This window comes from Myxocyprinus asiaticus, chromosome 22, assembly GCF_019703515.2.
Source record: "Myxocyprinus asiaticus isolate MX2 ecotype Aquarium Trade chromosome 22, UBuf_Myxa_2, whole genome shotgun sequence".
Lineage (NCBI taxonomy): Eukaryota > Metazoa > Chordata > Actinopteri > Cypriniformes > Catostomidae > Myxocyprinus > Myxocyprinus asiaticus.
In genome coordinates, this window is record NC_059365.1 from 10,606,059 (window position 1) to 10,623,944 (window position 17,886).

General features: G+C 40.4%; 1 protein-coding gene across 3 annotated transcripts; it reads right to left on the reverse strand.

Annotated features, from left to right (window-relative positions):
• Positions 1-544: 544 nt before the first annotated feature.
• Positions 545-17,579, reverse strand: kdm3b (lysine (K)-specific demethylase 3B). Of its 3 annotated transcripts, none has more exons than XM_051649570.1 (25): positions 17,156-17,579; positions 13,986-14,153; positions 13,771-13,884; positions 13,534-13,639; positions 13,282-13,406; positions 12,412-12,480; positions 11,542-12,264; positions 9,851-11,105; positions 9,499-9,706; positions 9,140-9,354; positions 8,685-8,837; positions 8,467-8,568; positions 8,236-8,363; positions 7,850-8,114; positions 7,391-7,638; positions 6,594-6,866; positions 6,326-6,497; positions 6,053-6,143; positions 5,801-5,931; positions 5,588-5,707; positions 4,429-4,452; positions 3,123-3,262; positions 2,765-2,941; positions 2,535-2,669; positions 545-1,543 (listed from the first exon to the last, which is right to left on the reverse strand). In XM_051649570.1, exons 1-25 carry the CDS (start codon positions 17,324-17,326, stop codon positions 1,460-1,462), a joined length of 5,397 nt encoding a protein of 1,798 aa, XP_051505530.1. In that variant the 5' UTR covers positions 17,327-17,579; the 3' UTR covers positions 545-1,459. The 3 variants fall into 3 exon arrangements, with proteins under 3 accessions (XP_051505530.1, XP_051505528.1, XP_051505531.1); XM_051649568.1 differs by having other exon boundaries at positions 8,467-8,571; XM_051649571.1 differs by lacking the exon at positions 4,429-4,452 and having other exon boundaries at positions 8,467-8,571.
• Positions 17,580-17,886: the final 307 nt, after the last annotated feature.

Sequence of the window (17,886 nt, forward strand, 5' to 3'; positions counted from 1 at the left end):
TGAAGGTGTTCTTTGTGTTGTGAGTGATTAATGTATTATATATATATATATATATATATATATATATATATATATATATATATATATATATATATATATTTGTTTTACTGAAAATGTATGAAAATTGATAGCAAACGTGTTTATTGACGAATTATTATTTCTACATTACAATCTGATAGCAGTTATTCAACCAATGATCTATGGGCAAAATGGCGCCAAACTATCAACGCCATGTCACGATGACGTCAACAGTTCCGCTATTTGAATAACTGCTGTGAGGCGACAGTCATTAGCTTTCAAATCACACATTCGGGCATATTCATCTCACTTAGAAAGGTAAGCCGCAATTTTCATTTTTATTTTATAACTTAAATTTATGGTTTTTCATTCAAGTTGTTACATTTGTTTGGTTGGTTACTATAGATAAGAAAAGTTCCTATTCCACTTTTCTTTTACTAAGTTCAGGCGACATATGTCTTAACTGAAACTCTTGCTAAATGTTATTTTAGTTTAGTATCAAGAACAATTCAATGAAAACGTGATCAATATTTCAAAAGCTTTAGTTTATTGCAGTGTCATCCATGAACCACAAAATGTCTTATCAAATAAAATAGTAAGCATTAAACAAATAAATAGCTAAGAAATTCATATTCATTGTCATTTCCAAATAACAGGGCCAAACCTTTTTTTTTTTTTTTTTTTTTTTTTTTTTTTAAACACTTTTATTTTGGAAAACAAAAAGTAATACACACTGCTAATATCAATATATATATTGGTACATATTAATGACCAGTAGTTCTGCAGAACTGGAATAGTTGATTCTTGAATGACCATTCCTCAAAGCCAGACTAACGCTTGCTGTCAGTGAAATAACATCTAATGACGTATTACAAAAAACAAAAAAAAGCAAACAAGAACAATGTTCTCATCTAAAAAATAAAAAAAGAAAGAATGTGAGCTAAAAATACAAAACTTTGGTCTAGTTCCCTTCCATGCTCTTAACCACCTCTTCAGGAAAAAGTGATGGGAATCTTTTAATCAATTTTATTTCTGTTTACCCCCTTCACAAATAAAAGCTCTCCTTCACTGAAGAGCCCAAAAAGAATGTTCACTAAGAAAGAAACCCAGTGCTCACAGTTTCACAGAAGTCTTATAGGAACCTTCTTGAAGGCCTTTTAAAAGATGCATGTCAGCTTATATCAGCTCTTGGAATTGTCCACCAAACTTTGAATGCCGAGAAAGTACAGACTTTTAAATACAGAGAAAAAGATTGGAAAACAAACAAAATGGTTCTGTAACACTGATGAAGCAGAATCTTCATCCTACCAGAACTCTGAGACATTCCATTATAAACAGCTTGTTTTGCAAGCAGACTGGCCTTATCCAAACCTATCACACTCTACCCAAGAACTAATCTGACTGTGATTTCCCAACCATATTCAGGCTTGACTGGAAACAACTAAGAACGTCCTAGCTTAGTAGATTCATGGGCTTTTAGTGTTCCCACAGCATCCTTCACGGCATGGTAGATGATGTTCTTCACCTGTGAACAATAGTAATATATGCAACATTAAATCATCAGAAAGTGTTCAGTATCTAACACTCGATTTTACCACACAATATGGGAAAATAAAGGGTTAATTCTCCAAAAAATGAAAATTCTGAAAAGGAGATGTTAGGCAAAATATTAACACTAATTTATGGAAAAGTGCAAGGAATAGTTCACCCAAAATGTTGTCTCAAACTCATATGACTTTCTTCCATGGAACAAAAACAAAGATATTTTAATAGAGATATGATGTCTGTTTATCCAATCAATGGAACTGAATGGTGACTAAATTTTCAAACTCCAAAAAGGACATAAAGGTAGCATAAAGGTAATCCATAAGACTCCAGTGTTTTAACCAATGTCTTCTGAAGTGATCCAATCGGTTTTGGGTGAGAACAGACCAAAACATAAGTCCTTTTTCACTATAAATCTTGACATCAGCAATCTCCTTGGCGATCTCGATTTCAAGCTCAATTTCACATCCTAGCGCTATCTAGCGCTCTGCGCATGATCTAGGAAGTGTAATCGAGCTTGAAATCATCAGAGACTGCAATGGCAAGATGTAAAGTAAAAATGAGTTCCGTTTTGTTCTGTTGGATCGCTTCAGAAGACATGGATAAAACCAATGAAGCTGTATGGATTATGGATTATTTATGTTGCTTTTATGTCCTTTTTGGAGCTTGAAAATTTGGTCACATTCACTTGCATTCTATGGACACATAGTCATCATATCTCCATTGAAATATCTTCGTTTGTGTTCTACGGAAGATAGGAAGTCATACAAGTTTGAGATGACAAAAGGTGAGTAAATGATGAGAGAATTATCATTTTGGGTGAACTATTCCTTGAATTCTCAGCTGTAGTGTTCCACAAAAGTCAGTCATACAGGGTTTGGAACAACATAAAGGTAAGTAAATGATAGAAGAATTTTCATTTGTGGGAACTAACCCTTTAACATCTACTGTATATGCATTTTAAGAAATACCTGTAGCTTGTCCTCGTGGTTAGTGTGAGTGTTCGAAAGGTGACGGAACTCTTGCGTCAGTCTAAAACAGTGCTTCACGTGCTCAGGAGAAACAAAGTCCTCTGCAACCTTGATACAACTGTACAGGTTGTGCACCTTGGAAAAAGCAAGATGAGGAAATGAGCATGACATTTTCATGTCAAATGCATGATTTTGAACTAAACCAAGGTTCAAATAATGTCAGTGCTGACCTGATGTGGCGCTCCCGCTGGGATGAAAACAGCATCTCCCAAAAACTGCACAATGGACCAGCCCTGGACTCCATACTCTTCGTATAGCCTGTGACGCAGTGTCTGGTCCAGGTACCAGCTCTGATCATGGATAGGGTCATGATCTGGTGGGTTCTCTTGACCCTGTTCCTCCCCAACCTGAAATAGGCAGGTGAAATGAACCTTGGTTATGCAGTCTAAACTGAAACATAAAAGTCTGGGAACATGGCTCTACTGTTGATTCTGTCTTAAAATAAGAGCAGCAGACAGAAAACATTTCAGGAGGTAAGTATTTCAGTCATTCATCAATCAAATGAGAAAAGGCTGTCTGTCTTCTTACCTTTCGGAGGAGCTCGCGGATCTTTTCAGCGTCTTTGGCTGCGTAGATGTGCCAGAGAGCTCCGGGTTTCTCCTTTATCTCATAGACTCTTCTCTTGGTCATTTCATCGACATCACCCTCTTCAATGGTCTGCATCACCTCTGTAGTAATAATAGGTAGCAAACACACACTTAAGCATAATCAAATCCCTTCCCCCTTGCCATAAAAGATGCTGAACTACAGCAGTTACTTATATTGATTGTTAGAGACTAAATCTTCTACAAAGTGTCTTCAGGCGTTTCTAGGGTAACTACACGATGATCAACATCAAATAATATTTGCAAATGAAAGCACATAAAAGAACGGGTAAATATTTAAAACGTTAAAGTTGAACTACTAATTACAATTACCAAGTAAGAAAAAAGGTTTAAAGGGGAAAAAGGATCTACTCGCAGTTGTATAAAGAATATACATCAACAGAATCCCAAACAGATTACTTTATGTAAAAACTGCAATTCTGACACCACAGATTCCCTGGAATAAAAAAATTAGACAAATCCCAATGAAAGTATCTTTTAAAATATTTAAAAGAAGAAATGACAGGATATGAAGGTCTGTCACCAACCACTGAAGTATGGAAATAACATTTTTAAATAAAACTTGCTTGTCTCTTATAGAAGAAAGGAACTGTCCATTTAAATTGGTCATATCATACTTATTTTCTCCCCCTGAGGTACACTCATAATGTTAAGGTTTTTTTTTGTGCCAAAAGTTTTTTGTCATAATTAAGTTGACGCTAAGAATTGAACAGTTTAGTTTAGACTTTCTAAATTGTACTGAACTTCTCTCATAATGCATCTAACTCTTATTTCAAATGATATGGGACAATTTGATTTCATTATATGACCCATTTAAAAAATAAAGCTCATCCAACAAGATGTGGAGTCTCAGCACAGTGAGATGTAGAGGGAAAGCATCATGGTCAAATATTTTTTGTATCTGTAATCTGTGTATATGTTTCTGTGTCCTGGAAAATTCTGAATGGATTTTACAAAATGGCACACTGAGAAAATTCTTCGATTCATTATTCATATCTTGTTTTTCCAGTACGTCCTTGCAATCTCCCTCTCGACAGTAACAAGGTCTCAGAAATAGATATTTCTTGTGTTTGTTAATGAGCATTTCAACACATTGTATACTAGATAAACTATTGTACTAAGTAGTAAGAGACAGATGAAAGCAATGGGAGTGAAGACCAAGCGAGAACAAGAAAAGTGGGAGGGGCATGCCTGTGAGGTGAGACAAATTGCACAAAAAATGCACAGACCTTTGAATCCAGCGAGGTCTGCTTCTGTGAATGAGAAATGGTGCCAAAATCAAAAGTAGTACGACCCCAAGAGCACAGGCCATACTAAAGGCCTTAACTGCATCCAGATAACTATTCTGTGAGCTATTCAGATACAAGATATTAGGGTGTAACTGGATGTTTGTTAAAGCTACAATTTGCGAAACAAAGCCAACAGGCCAAACGAGCAAACTATATAAGGGGATACAAGTTATGTTGCATGACCATAAAACTGTGATCCTTATAATCTCAATAAATTCCACCATTAGAGATTTCACCTAACACCAGAGTTCATGCCATATTACATTTGACATAAAGAAAACAAAGCTGTGAGAAATAGAAGAGTCCGTTCCATTATGACGTTCTCTTGTGTACCCGGGTAATGAGTGTTCAACTGAGGAAACATCGAAAATGTCTTTCCACAAATTTCTACTTGATGTGACCTTGGACCTTAAACCAGTATAACATTTTGAACAGATTGTACTTCTATACCTCAGTCTTGTTTTCATTTGCATCAAATTAAATATGGCTTCTACTCTTACTAAGGTCTATAAGATGCACAAGAGGGAGGCTTGGGACAAGCCACTGATTTGAAACATCGTAGTTTCAAATCAGTGGACAAGAAATTAGGGGTCTGAATACTTTTGCAAGGCACTTTATAGATTTTGTTCTATTTAAATTTCAGCATCGGACCCAAAGAATCCATATCCTTCAGGCTCCTTCAACTATTTTGCTGCAGGTCTACCAGAAGATTATCAGGCAAGTTTGACATTTTATATATATATGTGTGAACACATGTGGATTCCAAGTTTTTCAATGAGCTACAATAAAATGGTGAGGGCACAGGAGCAAAGGCCTATATCTTAAACTAACCAAATAGTTTATAAAGACATATGATTTAAAACCAGATAAATATTAGTGAATATAAACAGAATTACACAACAGCCTTGGCACATAACTTTACCTATACTGTAAACCTATTGAATTTCTGACAACAGCAAAAATACTTGTTCTAATGTAGAAAAGCTCAGTCTACTTTAGCTTTTGTATAGGTGAAATGCAGAAATATAATACTAAGGAAAAGTTGAATCTTCAAGAAATCTAGTTGCTGCATCTAAACAAACAAAAGCTTAATGCTTACCATTTTCCTGGTCACCGTCTCCTTCTGGGATACCCACGTACACCATGACATTAACTGCATCAGATACATCCAGATGAAGGTTAGTGGTGCCAACCTTCCTGTCTTCTGTGGAGATCAGACCTGAAATGAAAAGGATAAAAGAAATGTATTGAAAAATATGAATGAATGAAATCTTTATAAGTAGAGGCAGAACTTTAAATGAAGACCCCTTACCATAGGCATTGTACATTTTAGGACCAAGATCTGGGCGAACAAAGAAGTTTGGAAGACGAGAGGCCAAGTTGAGGCGGCCATCTCTCTTTGTGTACTCTGGTAGGGGGAGGTTATCCATGAGATCATCAAACCTGCAAAAAAGGGGAACATCAGTAATCTAAATCATAACTCGCAGAACAAATTCCACATATGCCAAACATACCGGCTACTCTCAGATAAATACAGCACCAAATGATATATCAGCAAACCTACCGAGTTGGCATCATATCTCTGAAATCTTCTCCAGGAGGCCAATCTTTAAGTTTAAGTACCATAGGCTGGCCGTCTCCACCTTGCAACCGCTCTAAGAGAATAAAATAAAAATTAAGAGAATAAAAATGAAATAGACCTCCAAGTTATTCTGTCTTCATGATTAACTGCTTATGGTGCAAATTCCTCCAAAGGTTGAGGGGTGTAAGATCCAGCCTTTCTCAGAGTTGAAAAGCAAAATAAAAATTCTGCGAAGGTCAAAGAGGCTGTACTCACTGGAAATGACCTGGAAGCCATCCCAGAAGTCTCGGACCTTGACATCAGAGATGATGGCGCAGTTCCTACAGTTGACAAGGTCAACATCTTGGTCTCCAAACTCCTCACTGAAGGCCTCAGGCTTCCATAAGTTACCCTTCAGCTTCCTGTCTATGCCTGAGACAAGCACAGGCTAAACAAAAGAAAACATTATTAGCAACAAGCAGTCTTCATGAACTCTGATAAAACACTGAAGGGTAAGCCCTTCCACTTTATCTTCCTTCCTCACCTGCCCTTGTTTCCAGCACTCTCTGAAAATTTTCCAGTTGTTAGTGTTGCTGGGGTCCTGCAGACAGAGTAAGCGCCCATCACACAGCCAGGAGTGGGAAGTGTTGGGGTCTAGAACACTCAGACCCATCACCCCCTCTCTGCGAGGAACACTCCCCGACTCCCCACCTTCTGCTGACCCTGATGCACGTCGAACCTCTGCCTTCTTTGTCTCCACCACTGATGCAATGATATGATCCAGGAAGTTAGGAAGTCCTCCCTTCATTTTGTCTGACTGCAAGGCAGAAAAAAAAAACTAATTCTTGTGAACTCACAAAAAGAAAGGATTTATAAAAGGTTGATTATATTGAGGGGGTCTGAGTAGCTCAGCGAGTAAAGACGCTGACTAACACCCCTGGAGTCACAAGTTCGAATCCAGGGCATGCTGAGTGACTCCAGCCAGGTCTCCTAAGCAACCAAATTGGCCCAGTTACTAGGGAGGGTAGAGTCACATGGGGTAACCTCCTAGTGGTCGCTATAATGTGGTTTGCTCTTGGTGGGGCGCGTGCTGAGTTGTGCGTGGATGCCGCGGAGAATAGCGTGAAGCCTCAACACGCACTATGTCTCCGCGGTAACGCGCTCAACAAGCCACGTGATAAGATGCGTGGGTTGACAGTCTCAGACGCGGAGGCAACTGAGATTCATCCTCCGCCACCCGGATTGAGGCAAGCCACGACAAGGACTTATGATCGCATTGGGAACTGGGCATTCCAAATTCGGGAGAAAAAAAAAGGTTGATTATATTGTAACATTACATACCCCAGTAGTGGAAAACACTGAAGGGAAGGGGACTCCACCCTCTGTGGGACCTTGCGGAAGCTTGCCAGGGCCAGAATTAAGCAGATCTCGGAGGCTAGTTCCCTCTGCTTTCGGTTGGGAGGGCCCAGAGCCCAGCAATAGACTATTGAAGAGCTTAGGGCTAGACCCTGAAGGTTTGGAGAGGGTGCTGAAAGAGTCCAGGCCAAACAGAGGACGGGAGTCACGACCCATCATGGATCGCAGAGATTCTGAGAGGACACAAGTGTTAGTAAACAGGAAGAGCCCGAGTCAGAATCTTGCATCTGAGCACAAAGATTAAGGAAGTGTTTTTTAATAATGTTCAATATCCAGGGAAGAACATTGACAAATCAAGAAATGTTTCATAAAGTGAGCAACAGATCCTCTAACATAGAATGTTATAGAGTGCCATAGTGCAAACCGCTCTAAACTTGGTCTCACCTTTGGGCTCCTTTTGCGTGGCCAAGTCAGCCAGCCAGTGAAGGGCTGAGGAACTGCCTTTGCCATCCTTTGTGCCTGACGTCTGGGCAGCAGCAGGGGTAGTTGTGCTGGTATTTGCTCCACTAGTGCCTGATGTTGTGTCAGTATTGTCCCCCTCTTCGACAGGTTCTGTTTTAACTACTGCACCAGTTGCAGATTCGCCATTTGGACGGGATATGGCTGGAGTGGAGGAGGCTCCATTCCCTGTACTGTTAGCTGCACCCGACTGTATCAATTACAAGTAAGGGAAAATGTAAGATAAGAAAGAAACTAGAAAACTAACTATAATCAGATGTTTCTTAATTCTGGTTTCAAATCAAATGTTTTGATGATAGAAAAGAACTTGCCTGTGAAAGGCCATTTGGAGCACTGGGCCGCAACAAAGGTTTGTTATGTCGACTAGTACATGGACAGTTAGCTTTGATCCCCCATTTTCCTCTGGCTGCATGGACCATGTCACCAATGCTATACAAGGCTACAGAGATACATGGAGAGAATAACAAATGCACAATGTTTTTGTCCATGTTTCACCATTTAGTAGTTTCTTTAAAACTATAAATAGAAGTAAATGCACTAACCTGTGCCAGGTATAATCTGAGTAGGCATGAGGTTCTGTGGTTCGTGTGGCTGGCCTTTAGCACATTTCAGCCATGAGAACACCTCTTCTTCAGGGCCATCATCTACTGAAAGAGGGGTACTAGGAGTCAGAGACATAGTGTAATAGAAATACCTGGTACAAGACAGTAGTCATTAAATTCTACATTTGTTGTGCCCTTCAGTAGATTCTTATGTCTACCTTCAGGTGGCCTGTTCTTGCGTAGCCGGTAGCAGTCAAGGCAAACTCCAAAACCACATTTGCGACACACCCAGTGGATGTTGAAGAGTGTCGTTTCACACACGTCACACATTTCCCTCACTCCCCTGACAGCTCGTTTCCATGCCACTTTCTCTGCAAAATCACACAAAGAGTTGTCAGACCTTATTTAAAGTGCTAACATTAGTCATAAGGTTGAAGTTTTAATTTTTAGCAAGTAAAACAAGCACAAAGAATTTAAAATGAAATAATGTTGGTATATGAACTCTACGCTCAAAGTTCTAGTATCCAAACTTTTTTAAAGAGTGCTGAAAATCTGATATCAGTCTTGTGAATAGTTGTCGTGTCACAATATTTTTAGGATTTGAAGTCGCATCAGACTTGGAGTAAACAGGCCTTAATCAGTCTTAGTAGTCAAAAGGATAGGTGTAACTTACGATGGGGCTCTACCATCATCATGGCCTCTTTCTCTGACATGACCAGTTGGCAAAACTGGTCACCAACATTGGCCAAAATGTATTTAGACGTGTCCAAGTCAAGTCCCTCTTTTGCTGCAATGGTGGGAAGCCACAGCCCCATTGCCATATTATCACTCTGCTGGGGGCTCAGAAAACCTTCCACACGAAGGACTCCATTCTTAGTAAAAGCCAGTCTGTTAGGACAAAGAAAAGTTAAGGAGGGTAGAAATGTTACAAGTCAATATGGCATATACCTTGACACAGCGACATGATCCAAAAAAATAGAGTTCAGCTAGTCTTTCTACAAATTTTGTCTAAAACTTAAACTTGCATTTTACCTGCGAAAGTGGAAAAATCGACAGGCCACATTGGGATCATCATCATCCGAGTCCTGTTCGCGGGATTTCCTGTAGCACTCCAGACGGCACTCGCGACATTTGTGGAGGTGAGGGGCCACATTAATGCAGGAACCATCCTGCAGAAAGGACTCGCCGGATTGCTTCAATCGCCGAACCTTACTCTGATCCTTCAACACTGACTGTCCCACTAGACAGACCACACATTAAAAGCCAATGTCAGATTACTGTGAATTGTAACTGTATTTATTTTTTCAGGGAAGGTTATGAAACCTGAAGCAAAATAATATTTAATTTATCAAAACTGATAAAATGTAGTAGTCAAGCACGTTACCTGTAAAGGGTTTGCTCCGTGGCCGGCTCTTAGCCACAGGCTGTGTCTTTTTCTCCTCAGCTGCTGCCTGAAACCCAGGCTTTTGGCTCTGCCCAGAGTTCTCTTCATTGTCACTCAAATCAGACAGGTCACTGTTGCTACTGGACTCTGACTCCCGTTTGGTGGACTGCCCGCGTTCCTCCAGGGTAAAGTTCTGTGACGTCTGGTCAAGGGACGTGGCAACACCTTGACCTTCATCACTGACACTGGTGCTAACATCTGAACCCTCTTTGTTTGGTTTGGATGTTTGTTGCCCATCCAGGGCTACCAATGCAGGAGTGGTCATAAGAGAGGAAGGTGCAAACTGGGGGGTTAAGATTCCTTTAGGGGGTTCTGCCATGGTGAATAAATTTGGTTTGGCATCATTACCAGGAGGATCTTTACAAAGTAGACTAATGCTGCCCGAAGGTGGAACAGCAGATGTGGATGGGACAGGGAGTACAACAGAGGATGACTTGGAAGATGATAATGCACTAAAAGGACTGTGTGAAACAGCTTTACCATATGCAAGAAATGGGTTTGTCTCCTTTGAAGCCTGTAGGAACAGGTTTTCATGAGTTTCTGAAACCTTGTTGCCACTAAGCAAACCAAAGCCACTGACTGGGTTAGAGCTGTTAACATTTCTAATCCCACTGCTGCCACTTCCAGGTCCACTGGTTCCTAGTCCTAAGGAAGGCTTCAGAACCTCTGCAGAATTTGCAACTTGGCTGCCAACTATAGCTGTGGGAAAAGTGGCTGGGAGTTTGCTGTGTGCCTCCCCAACCACTCCAAAAGGCTTGTTCTTTAGAATTCCATTGCCTGCAGGCTTGATATCAGGCACTTTGGGCTGCTCTTTCAGTGGTGACAGGCCACTAGCAGGTGCTGAACCAAACAGTCCAGCAGATGCAGAAGCCACAACCGACTTTTTGAAACCCTCAGAGGGAGCGGAAGGCTTGAACAGGCTGGGTGCCTCCTTGTTCAGGCACTCCGACAAAGATGTGAAGGTCTTTGATTGGCCTTGAGTGATACTCTGGTTCTGAGACATGCATTGGAAGAACAGATTCTGCGAGGGATCAGATTCCTGCCTCTGCGGTTCTTTTGCAGCTGCAAAGGGAAAGCCAAAAGGCTTGTCCTCCTGGGAAGAGCCGTTTGTCTGTGCCCCTACCACTCCCTCACTTGACTGTTTATGTTGAAAGGGACCAAATCCTGTGGCAGCAAAAGCAGGGGTCTTGGATGTCTGAAATACAAAGAAGTAAAACAAATCAATATGATGATACATATTTTCACTTTAAAAGAATAGTTTACTTGAAAATGAAAAATGTCATAGTTTACTGACCCTCATGTTTCAACCTTTGCTTTTCACCAAAACATATATAGCACGCTTTCAGAAAACTTGGAATATGACTAACGAGTCACATGAACTACTTTTATAATACATTTGTGTTGTTTTTTTAAGCTTTAAAATGATTCCCTATCAACTCTATTGAAAAGATGGACCTGAATATTCGTTAAAATGTTTCCTTTTGTTTTTGGCATAAGAAAACGTCATAAACACTTAGAATAAGTAAATTATACCAGAATTTTCATTTAAGGGTGAACTATTCCTTTAAGAAATAAAAAAAAAAAAACGACTGAAGAGTAGAAAATGAACAGTGGCTTTGTTAATGTCAAACCTGGATTGCCTCTGTGGTTGATCCCCACATACTGGACTTTTGGTTTGCATCTGCAGAAGCAGAAAGAGCCACACTTGAAGCATTGTCTTGGGAAGGTGATGAGATGGTCACAGGACCTGGAGACACCAGGGCAGCTGTTTTAGGATACTCTGAAAGGACACTTTCTTCTCTCTCTAGTGCTGGGAGTGAGGGGGATGATTTGGGGGCAGGGGCCCCTGGTACCAAGCTGGGCATCTGACCCAAAGAGGGAAAAGTGTTAGAAAAGGGTGATGGGGCAGGCTTCAATGGAGGTGGTGTTGGAGTGGACCCAGGAAGCACAGCTGATATTGAAGCTATCCTTTCTTGGTTTGGGACAGAACTGCCATTCTCCTTGACAAAACCTGCAGTCCTTATGTGGGAGTGGTCCTGCTGAGAGGATTTTCTGTTGTTAGAGGAGTCTTGGCTTGGCAATGCTACTGGACTACAGGTGCTCGTCACCCTCCCACCTACTCCACCCCCTACATCCTTTCCCTCCACTACTTCTACTGCTGGCATCTTTACGCATGTTACCATAGCCTCAGGATCCTTGTTGGAAACATTCCCATTCTGGTTGTCAGAGGCACCCTCTCCAGCACCTTTGAAACGTTTGGGAGTAATATCTTCATCTCCTCCGGATGCTGTCCGGCACCGCCGACTGCCCTCACCTTTCCCACTATCAATCTCCTTCCTGCGTCGATCTTTGCTCTTCAAAAGATATGCCAGATGACATAGGCACATAATTAAATTGACAAAATTACATGGTAGACAGTGATTTTTAAATAAAATAATCTAGTCTTGGATTAGACATAATCTACTGTCTGATCAACCTTGGCAGTAACAAACTCAGCATACCTCATCTAATTGTTCCACAGCAAGCATTACATGAATGACACGAGGATCGACCACCTGTGTTTCCTCACCCTGCACAAAAAAAACAAAACATTAACACATCAACCCACACACTGCTAAAATCTGTGTCTATTAGAAGTGTAACGATTCTCAGTAAAAAAGCACGGTTCGATTCACCTCAAGTTTAATGACGCATCTGGAGCACAAGTTTTGGTCAAGAAAACAAAGCGTCAAACAATTACAACCTCCTCTAATGCACCTGAATGGCTCTGTAGATGGATACACTCCACCTGTGTTTCATGTGGGTCAACTTGATGACATCACTGTCAAGCATTGTGTTGGTTGAAAAGTGGAGAAAACGAGCCGGTAATAAAGAAGCCTCCTGCGTTTCTCCTTTCTGGGAACATTTTCTTTTTGCAGTCAATTACAACAGCAATGGTCAAAAGACAGTGTTACAAAACAGACACTGTTTGCAGACATCGCTCGACACGAGTGCTGTATACTGGTAATACATGCCAATAAATCGCGTGAGGGTTTATTTAAAATGCACACGCAAGTTTCTTCCTGGCAGTAATATTTTTTTCTGAACAAAGCAAATACCGAACCGTACTGAAACTGTGACCCAAAACCGTGATACAAACTGAACCGTGAGAAATTCGAATCGTGAAATCAATCAATGGTAAAACCTACCCCAGTCTACAGGGTTCCCACCCTTTTAACCAGTGATTTCTGTGATATTTCCATTTTGCAGTCATTTGTTATTAATGGATTTTGAGGTTTTTTTTATTAATCATTTCTGAACAGACAGCACACTGACAGCAAATGTTTACATTGCATATAATATCAATAGTGAATGTGCCTTTTTATACAGACCTGGTCCATGGTAATCTCCATAATGTGTGAAACAGGATCATGCTGTGATACAAGTCCCAGGGCCCAGGGCTCCTCAAACTCCGGCTGGTACACTTGCACTCTCCGTCCCTGAATAGTGTACGATCCTACCCAAGAGAGAAAAAAGTAATTCTTATATTACCAAATAGTCACTAGGACCTCCTTCGAGGCTTTGTATAGGTAGATTTACTTATGGACTTACAGCCAGTTTATTTATAGTTGAATGTAACTGACCTTTCCGCAGGATCTCCTGCAACTCAGAGTCACTGTGCCAACTGCTGATGGCAGCTTGTAGTGCTGGCTGCTCCTGTAGTAGAGTGTGTCTTAAATCTTTCTCAGCCTGTAGAAAGACAGATAGCGTAACCTTCAGCATAGGTGTTCTTGAGAGGCATGGAAGTGAAACCTTTCATGAATCCATTTACTCTTACAGTGCAAAAGTTTTCAAACATAAATTATATAATTGCCACTGACCTCAAAAGCCTGCAGTGAATTTTCATTGGTGAGAAACACCAAAGTTCTAGTTCCAAAGAACTCGACAGGAACCAGGGATCCCAAACCCACACGGTCGACTAGTGGTTTGAACATCTGAGAAGATCATGTGCATTCAGGAAACAATGAATTAGTACATACTGGGTGTTGTAAATGACTAGGAGTGTAAGGACTGTAAGATGTCCATCTGTACTCACCAAGGCTGGCCATTGAGTTGCGCCAGCTCCTCCAACAGCAGAGAGGGAAGGGTCGCTGCAGTTTGCCCAGATAATGGCACTCTCCATCAGAACTGCACGCACTTCATCCCCATACACCTGCACCCAGGAGCGCTGCCGCCAAGGGCTCTCCTCAAATTCCATGAACACCTGCAATGAAAAGGGTAGGTTAGCTATTGTGCATAACACTTATTTAAAAAAAATGCTACTCTCTACGAGTATACATTTCAAATGTTTTATTTGAATCAGTGGCGCCATATACACCTTGTGTTAAGTGCGTTTTGTGGCATCAGTGATCGGATAGCACTTGACCACATTAAATGACAGATGTAAATTCACCCAAGACGCATTGTGAATGGATAGTGATTGGATCATTGAAACCACATTCGGAGGTGGTCAGGGACGGATTCTGACCGCATTCAAAGGTGTAAATGCAAATGCTTTTTCGTTATATAGATACAACTATGCAAGTAATTAATTATGTGATGTGAGGTTGCACTACAGGCATCCATTGTTAAAGCACTGTGTTGCAGTTTCTTGCCTTGTTCTGTTTATTCTGTCAATGCAATGTGAAGAACACAACATCTCTCTCCTGTTCTCTAATCACTATGTTGCGTGCAAGACACTCAAGTGAAACCTGGCTTCCCTTGTGTGTTTCAGACGAGCAACATATTTAGCACTTACAAAGCGCCGAACGCTAGATGAACGTCAGTAAATTTACTTTGGCGACCCAAAATTTAGCTATGGTTGCTGCAAAAAAATTTAAGAAAAACATCCTGACTGTCAACTGGTGTTGGATTTGGAAAGCATTTTAATTATCTATGAATGTTTTTAAAATTCGCTAAATTGTAATATGTCATATGAAAGCAGTGTTTTCCATTTTGCATGGATAACTGATTTGATCTCTATCCAATCACAATGGAGACGCATTTGACTGCATGGTGTAAATGCAATCCAGCTATAGAATATCCAGATACTATTCGGATAGTGCATCTTAATGCAAGGTGTAAATGGGGCCAATACGGATGGTGCAAATAAAAAAAATCAGTTGGGATGTTCCCTCCTCCTGTAGCAGCAATCAAATGCTTTTAAATAGTCAAAAAAAGCTCATTGGAAAAAAAAAAATATCCTTTAAGTTGTGTAAAGTTATACAACTAAAAGGATATTTAGTTGTATCCTCTAGAATTGAGATGCATGGGGTTGTCAAGCTGTCAAGATAAACTCGATCCAATTCAAAATTATGATGATGAAAACACAAATGAGTAGGCCTACAGAAATGCACAGAAAAAAAACATCAGCTAGGGATTCCAGTAAATAACAGATCACTAACAGAGGGCTGGGCAGAAGTGTAGTTTTGGAAAAGCCATAAGTTTAGTGTTCAGGATTAAGCAAGTCTAAGCCTTTCAAGTTATTATTTAGGTTTTATGTGATAATAATATTATTTTTTCAACACATTCATAAACCACAAAATTTTATGATAGCTGTCTTGGAACCTTTTTTGGATAAATCTTATGGCATTGGATTCTGCAGCCATTTCTAGATTAGATAAAATCACTGCAGAGCAAAAATAGGCTACAGTCTGCAGTATGTGCATTTAGGAACACACTGATATTAGGGATGTGGCAGGGAGGTCGACTAATCATCTATTTGTCCAACAACTGACTAGTCGATTAATGGGGTCAACTACTAACATTAATATTTTTAGTGGTACTGGTTTTAATTAGAGAGATGCAACTTCTTAGTGAGCGTTTTTGCGTGATAACTTGCTGTGCTTAACAGTAAATCACGGTCAGCACAGTAAAACCCTTTGCAAGAAGATTCGTCTCTTTAAAGCTTTAGGGTTAGTCTTTTTATGTGCTGTTGTTACAGCAAAGCCCTGCATCAACAATACATTTCAAGATGATCACTGTCGGATACTAAATCCTCCTCTGTGAGTAATATTCCCGTATTTGTGAGAAGGGTTGTGGAGAAATTAAAGTCGTTTGCTGATTCTGTCTGACACTGCTTAAATAAATAGTTGCAGTAAATAAGGTTTAAACTTTGATGTCGTGAACTAGATATGTACTCGCAATATTATCTTGCAGTTCTGCGCTTTTGAATGTGCAGCGAGGATCACCCTAAATCACTCCGGTTACATTAAAGTGTGTCATTCTGCGTTTAGGATGCGCATAAGCGGTTTCGTGCCACTCAGTATTGGAGCCTTTTTTTTTTTTTTTTTACTTTGATAGTTTTGTGCAATATGATGTTATATTTATTTAGCCTATTTATTTGTTGTATATCGGATCGTTAACAAGTTGAAGTCATGCGCTTAGCATCCGTATATAACACTGAAACTCGTCTGATCGGGGTCATGTGAACTTAATGGAGCCTAATTATATTCCTTAACAACAACGTGTTTTTCAAATAACCGACCGACTTGTCGATTATGGAAATTTGTCATTTTGTACATCCCTAACTGATATATAACTCATTAGCTACCTTCAACAAAAGAACTGATCATTTATCTAAAATATTAAAATATGACATTGTCACCACAAAAAAGTTGTTTCTCAACAAATTTAGTCTCTATGGTCCCAGTTTTAATATCAATATAGGCCTATTATATCCTACCTAATTGTAGCTGAATAGCAATAAACCATTTATATTAAGCCAACATCCCCCATTATATAAAACTAATTACAATTAACTCATATGCAGTCTGCCATACTTATTTTGTATTCATCTTAATAGCCATTTAGTCTATGTGTTTGATGGGTTTAAATCACAAATGGCCCTTTGCTGAATGAATAGCTGTCACAAAATCTGATAAGTTGTCTAACAAGACATCATTTTTGGCCATTATAGGCGCCCATGAACACCTTAAATGCAGTAAACAAGTATGATGCCCAAAAATACTGTCCAGGTAGGCAGCAACTAGGTTTGCATACAGACCATATGTGCAGCTAGCTACTTAGCTAACTAGCACTCAAACATACATGTATTTATCCATCTACACATCTCTTTCTGAATTCAGACACAACCTAAACCCATCTCTTACTATTTTAACGTTTAAACTTTTGAATGTATCAGTTTTTATTAGCAAGTAGCAATTTTTGCTGTTGTTATCGGTTTGATGTTTTGTCGGTCTCTTGTTGTTGTTATTTCGGTCTCACCTCCACCCCAGGGCTCGCCAGCCCGATCACACTGACCGCCCGCACGGTACCGTGGAGCCAGGCCGCCTGATCCATCTCACCACACGTTCCAGCCGCCGCCGCCGCGGCGGAGCTACCATCATTGAGCAGCAGCAGCAGCCGCTTCCCGATCAGACCGAGCGAATCCCCCATATTACAACCACCATGAAGAGACTGACTTCCTCTGGAGCTCGCTCAAACCCGCGATCAATCGTGCCTAAACTGAATCAATGTATGTTTATAGCCACATAGGAATGACTGCACCCTCTGCAAGTGGCTTTTGCATCTGCAAAGTGAGCCGATTCACAAGAGCTTTAATGGGTTTGTGAGGTGTTATTGTTCGCGCTACCGTTCCTTGTCCTCATCCGCCATTTAGCTGTGCAGTACTCAAACGCACCCCTCGTACTGCTGCGGGTCTGCGCTTCACTAGGTGCCCGAAAAATAGAGCAGCGCCCTCTGCTGGACACTGTAAGCGCCATGCAGTGAATGAACATTTCTGGAGGTCTATTGATGGTGGAGCAGCAGTTTATTCTTTTGGTCTTGAATCAGTCTGGTCTTGGTTTGGTTTGGTTTGGACTGTGCTTAAAACGGCATGTGCCATAAGTAAACATGACAACCAAAAATAAGTACAATATAAGCTTGAAAATGATCCACCAACTGATGATGGAGACGCTTAGACATACTGACAATCATACTGACTATTTGACTTGAGT

What these genes read in the sequence shown, in the direction of transcription:
- kdm3b (XM_051649568.1), bottom strand. Translation starts at nt 17,326, where the DNA reads ATGGGGGATTCGCTCGGTCTGATCGGGAAGCGGCTGCTGCTGCTGCTC. An exon ending in TCAGATTATACCTGGCACAG is followed by an intron (nt 8,364 to 8,466) that starts GTTAGTGCATTT and finishes GTATCTCTGTAG; the next exon opens with CCTTGTATAGCATTGGTGAC. An exon ending in TGGCTTCCAGGTCATTTCCA is followed by an intron (nt 6,144 to 6,325) that starts GTGAGTACAGCC and finishes TTATTCTCTTAG; the next exon opens with AGCGGTTGCAAGGTGGAGAC.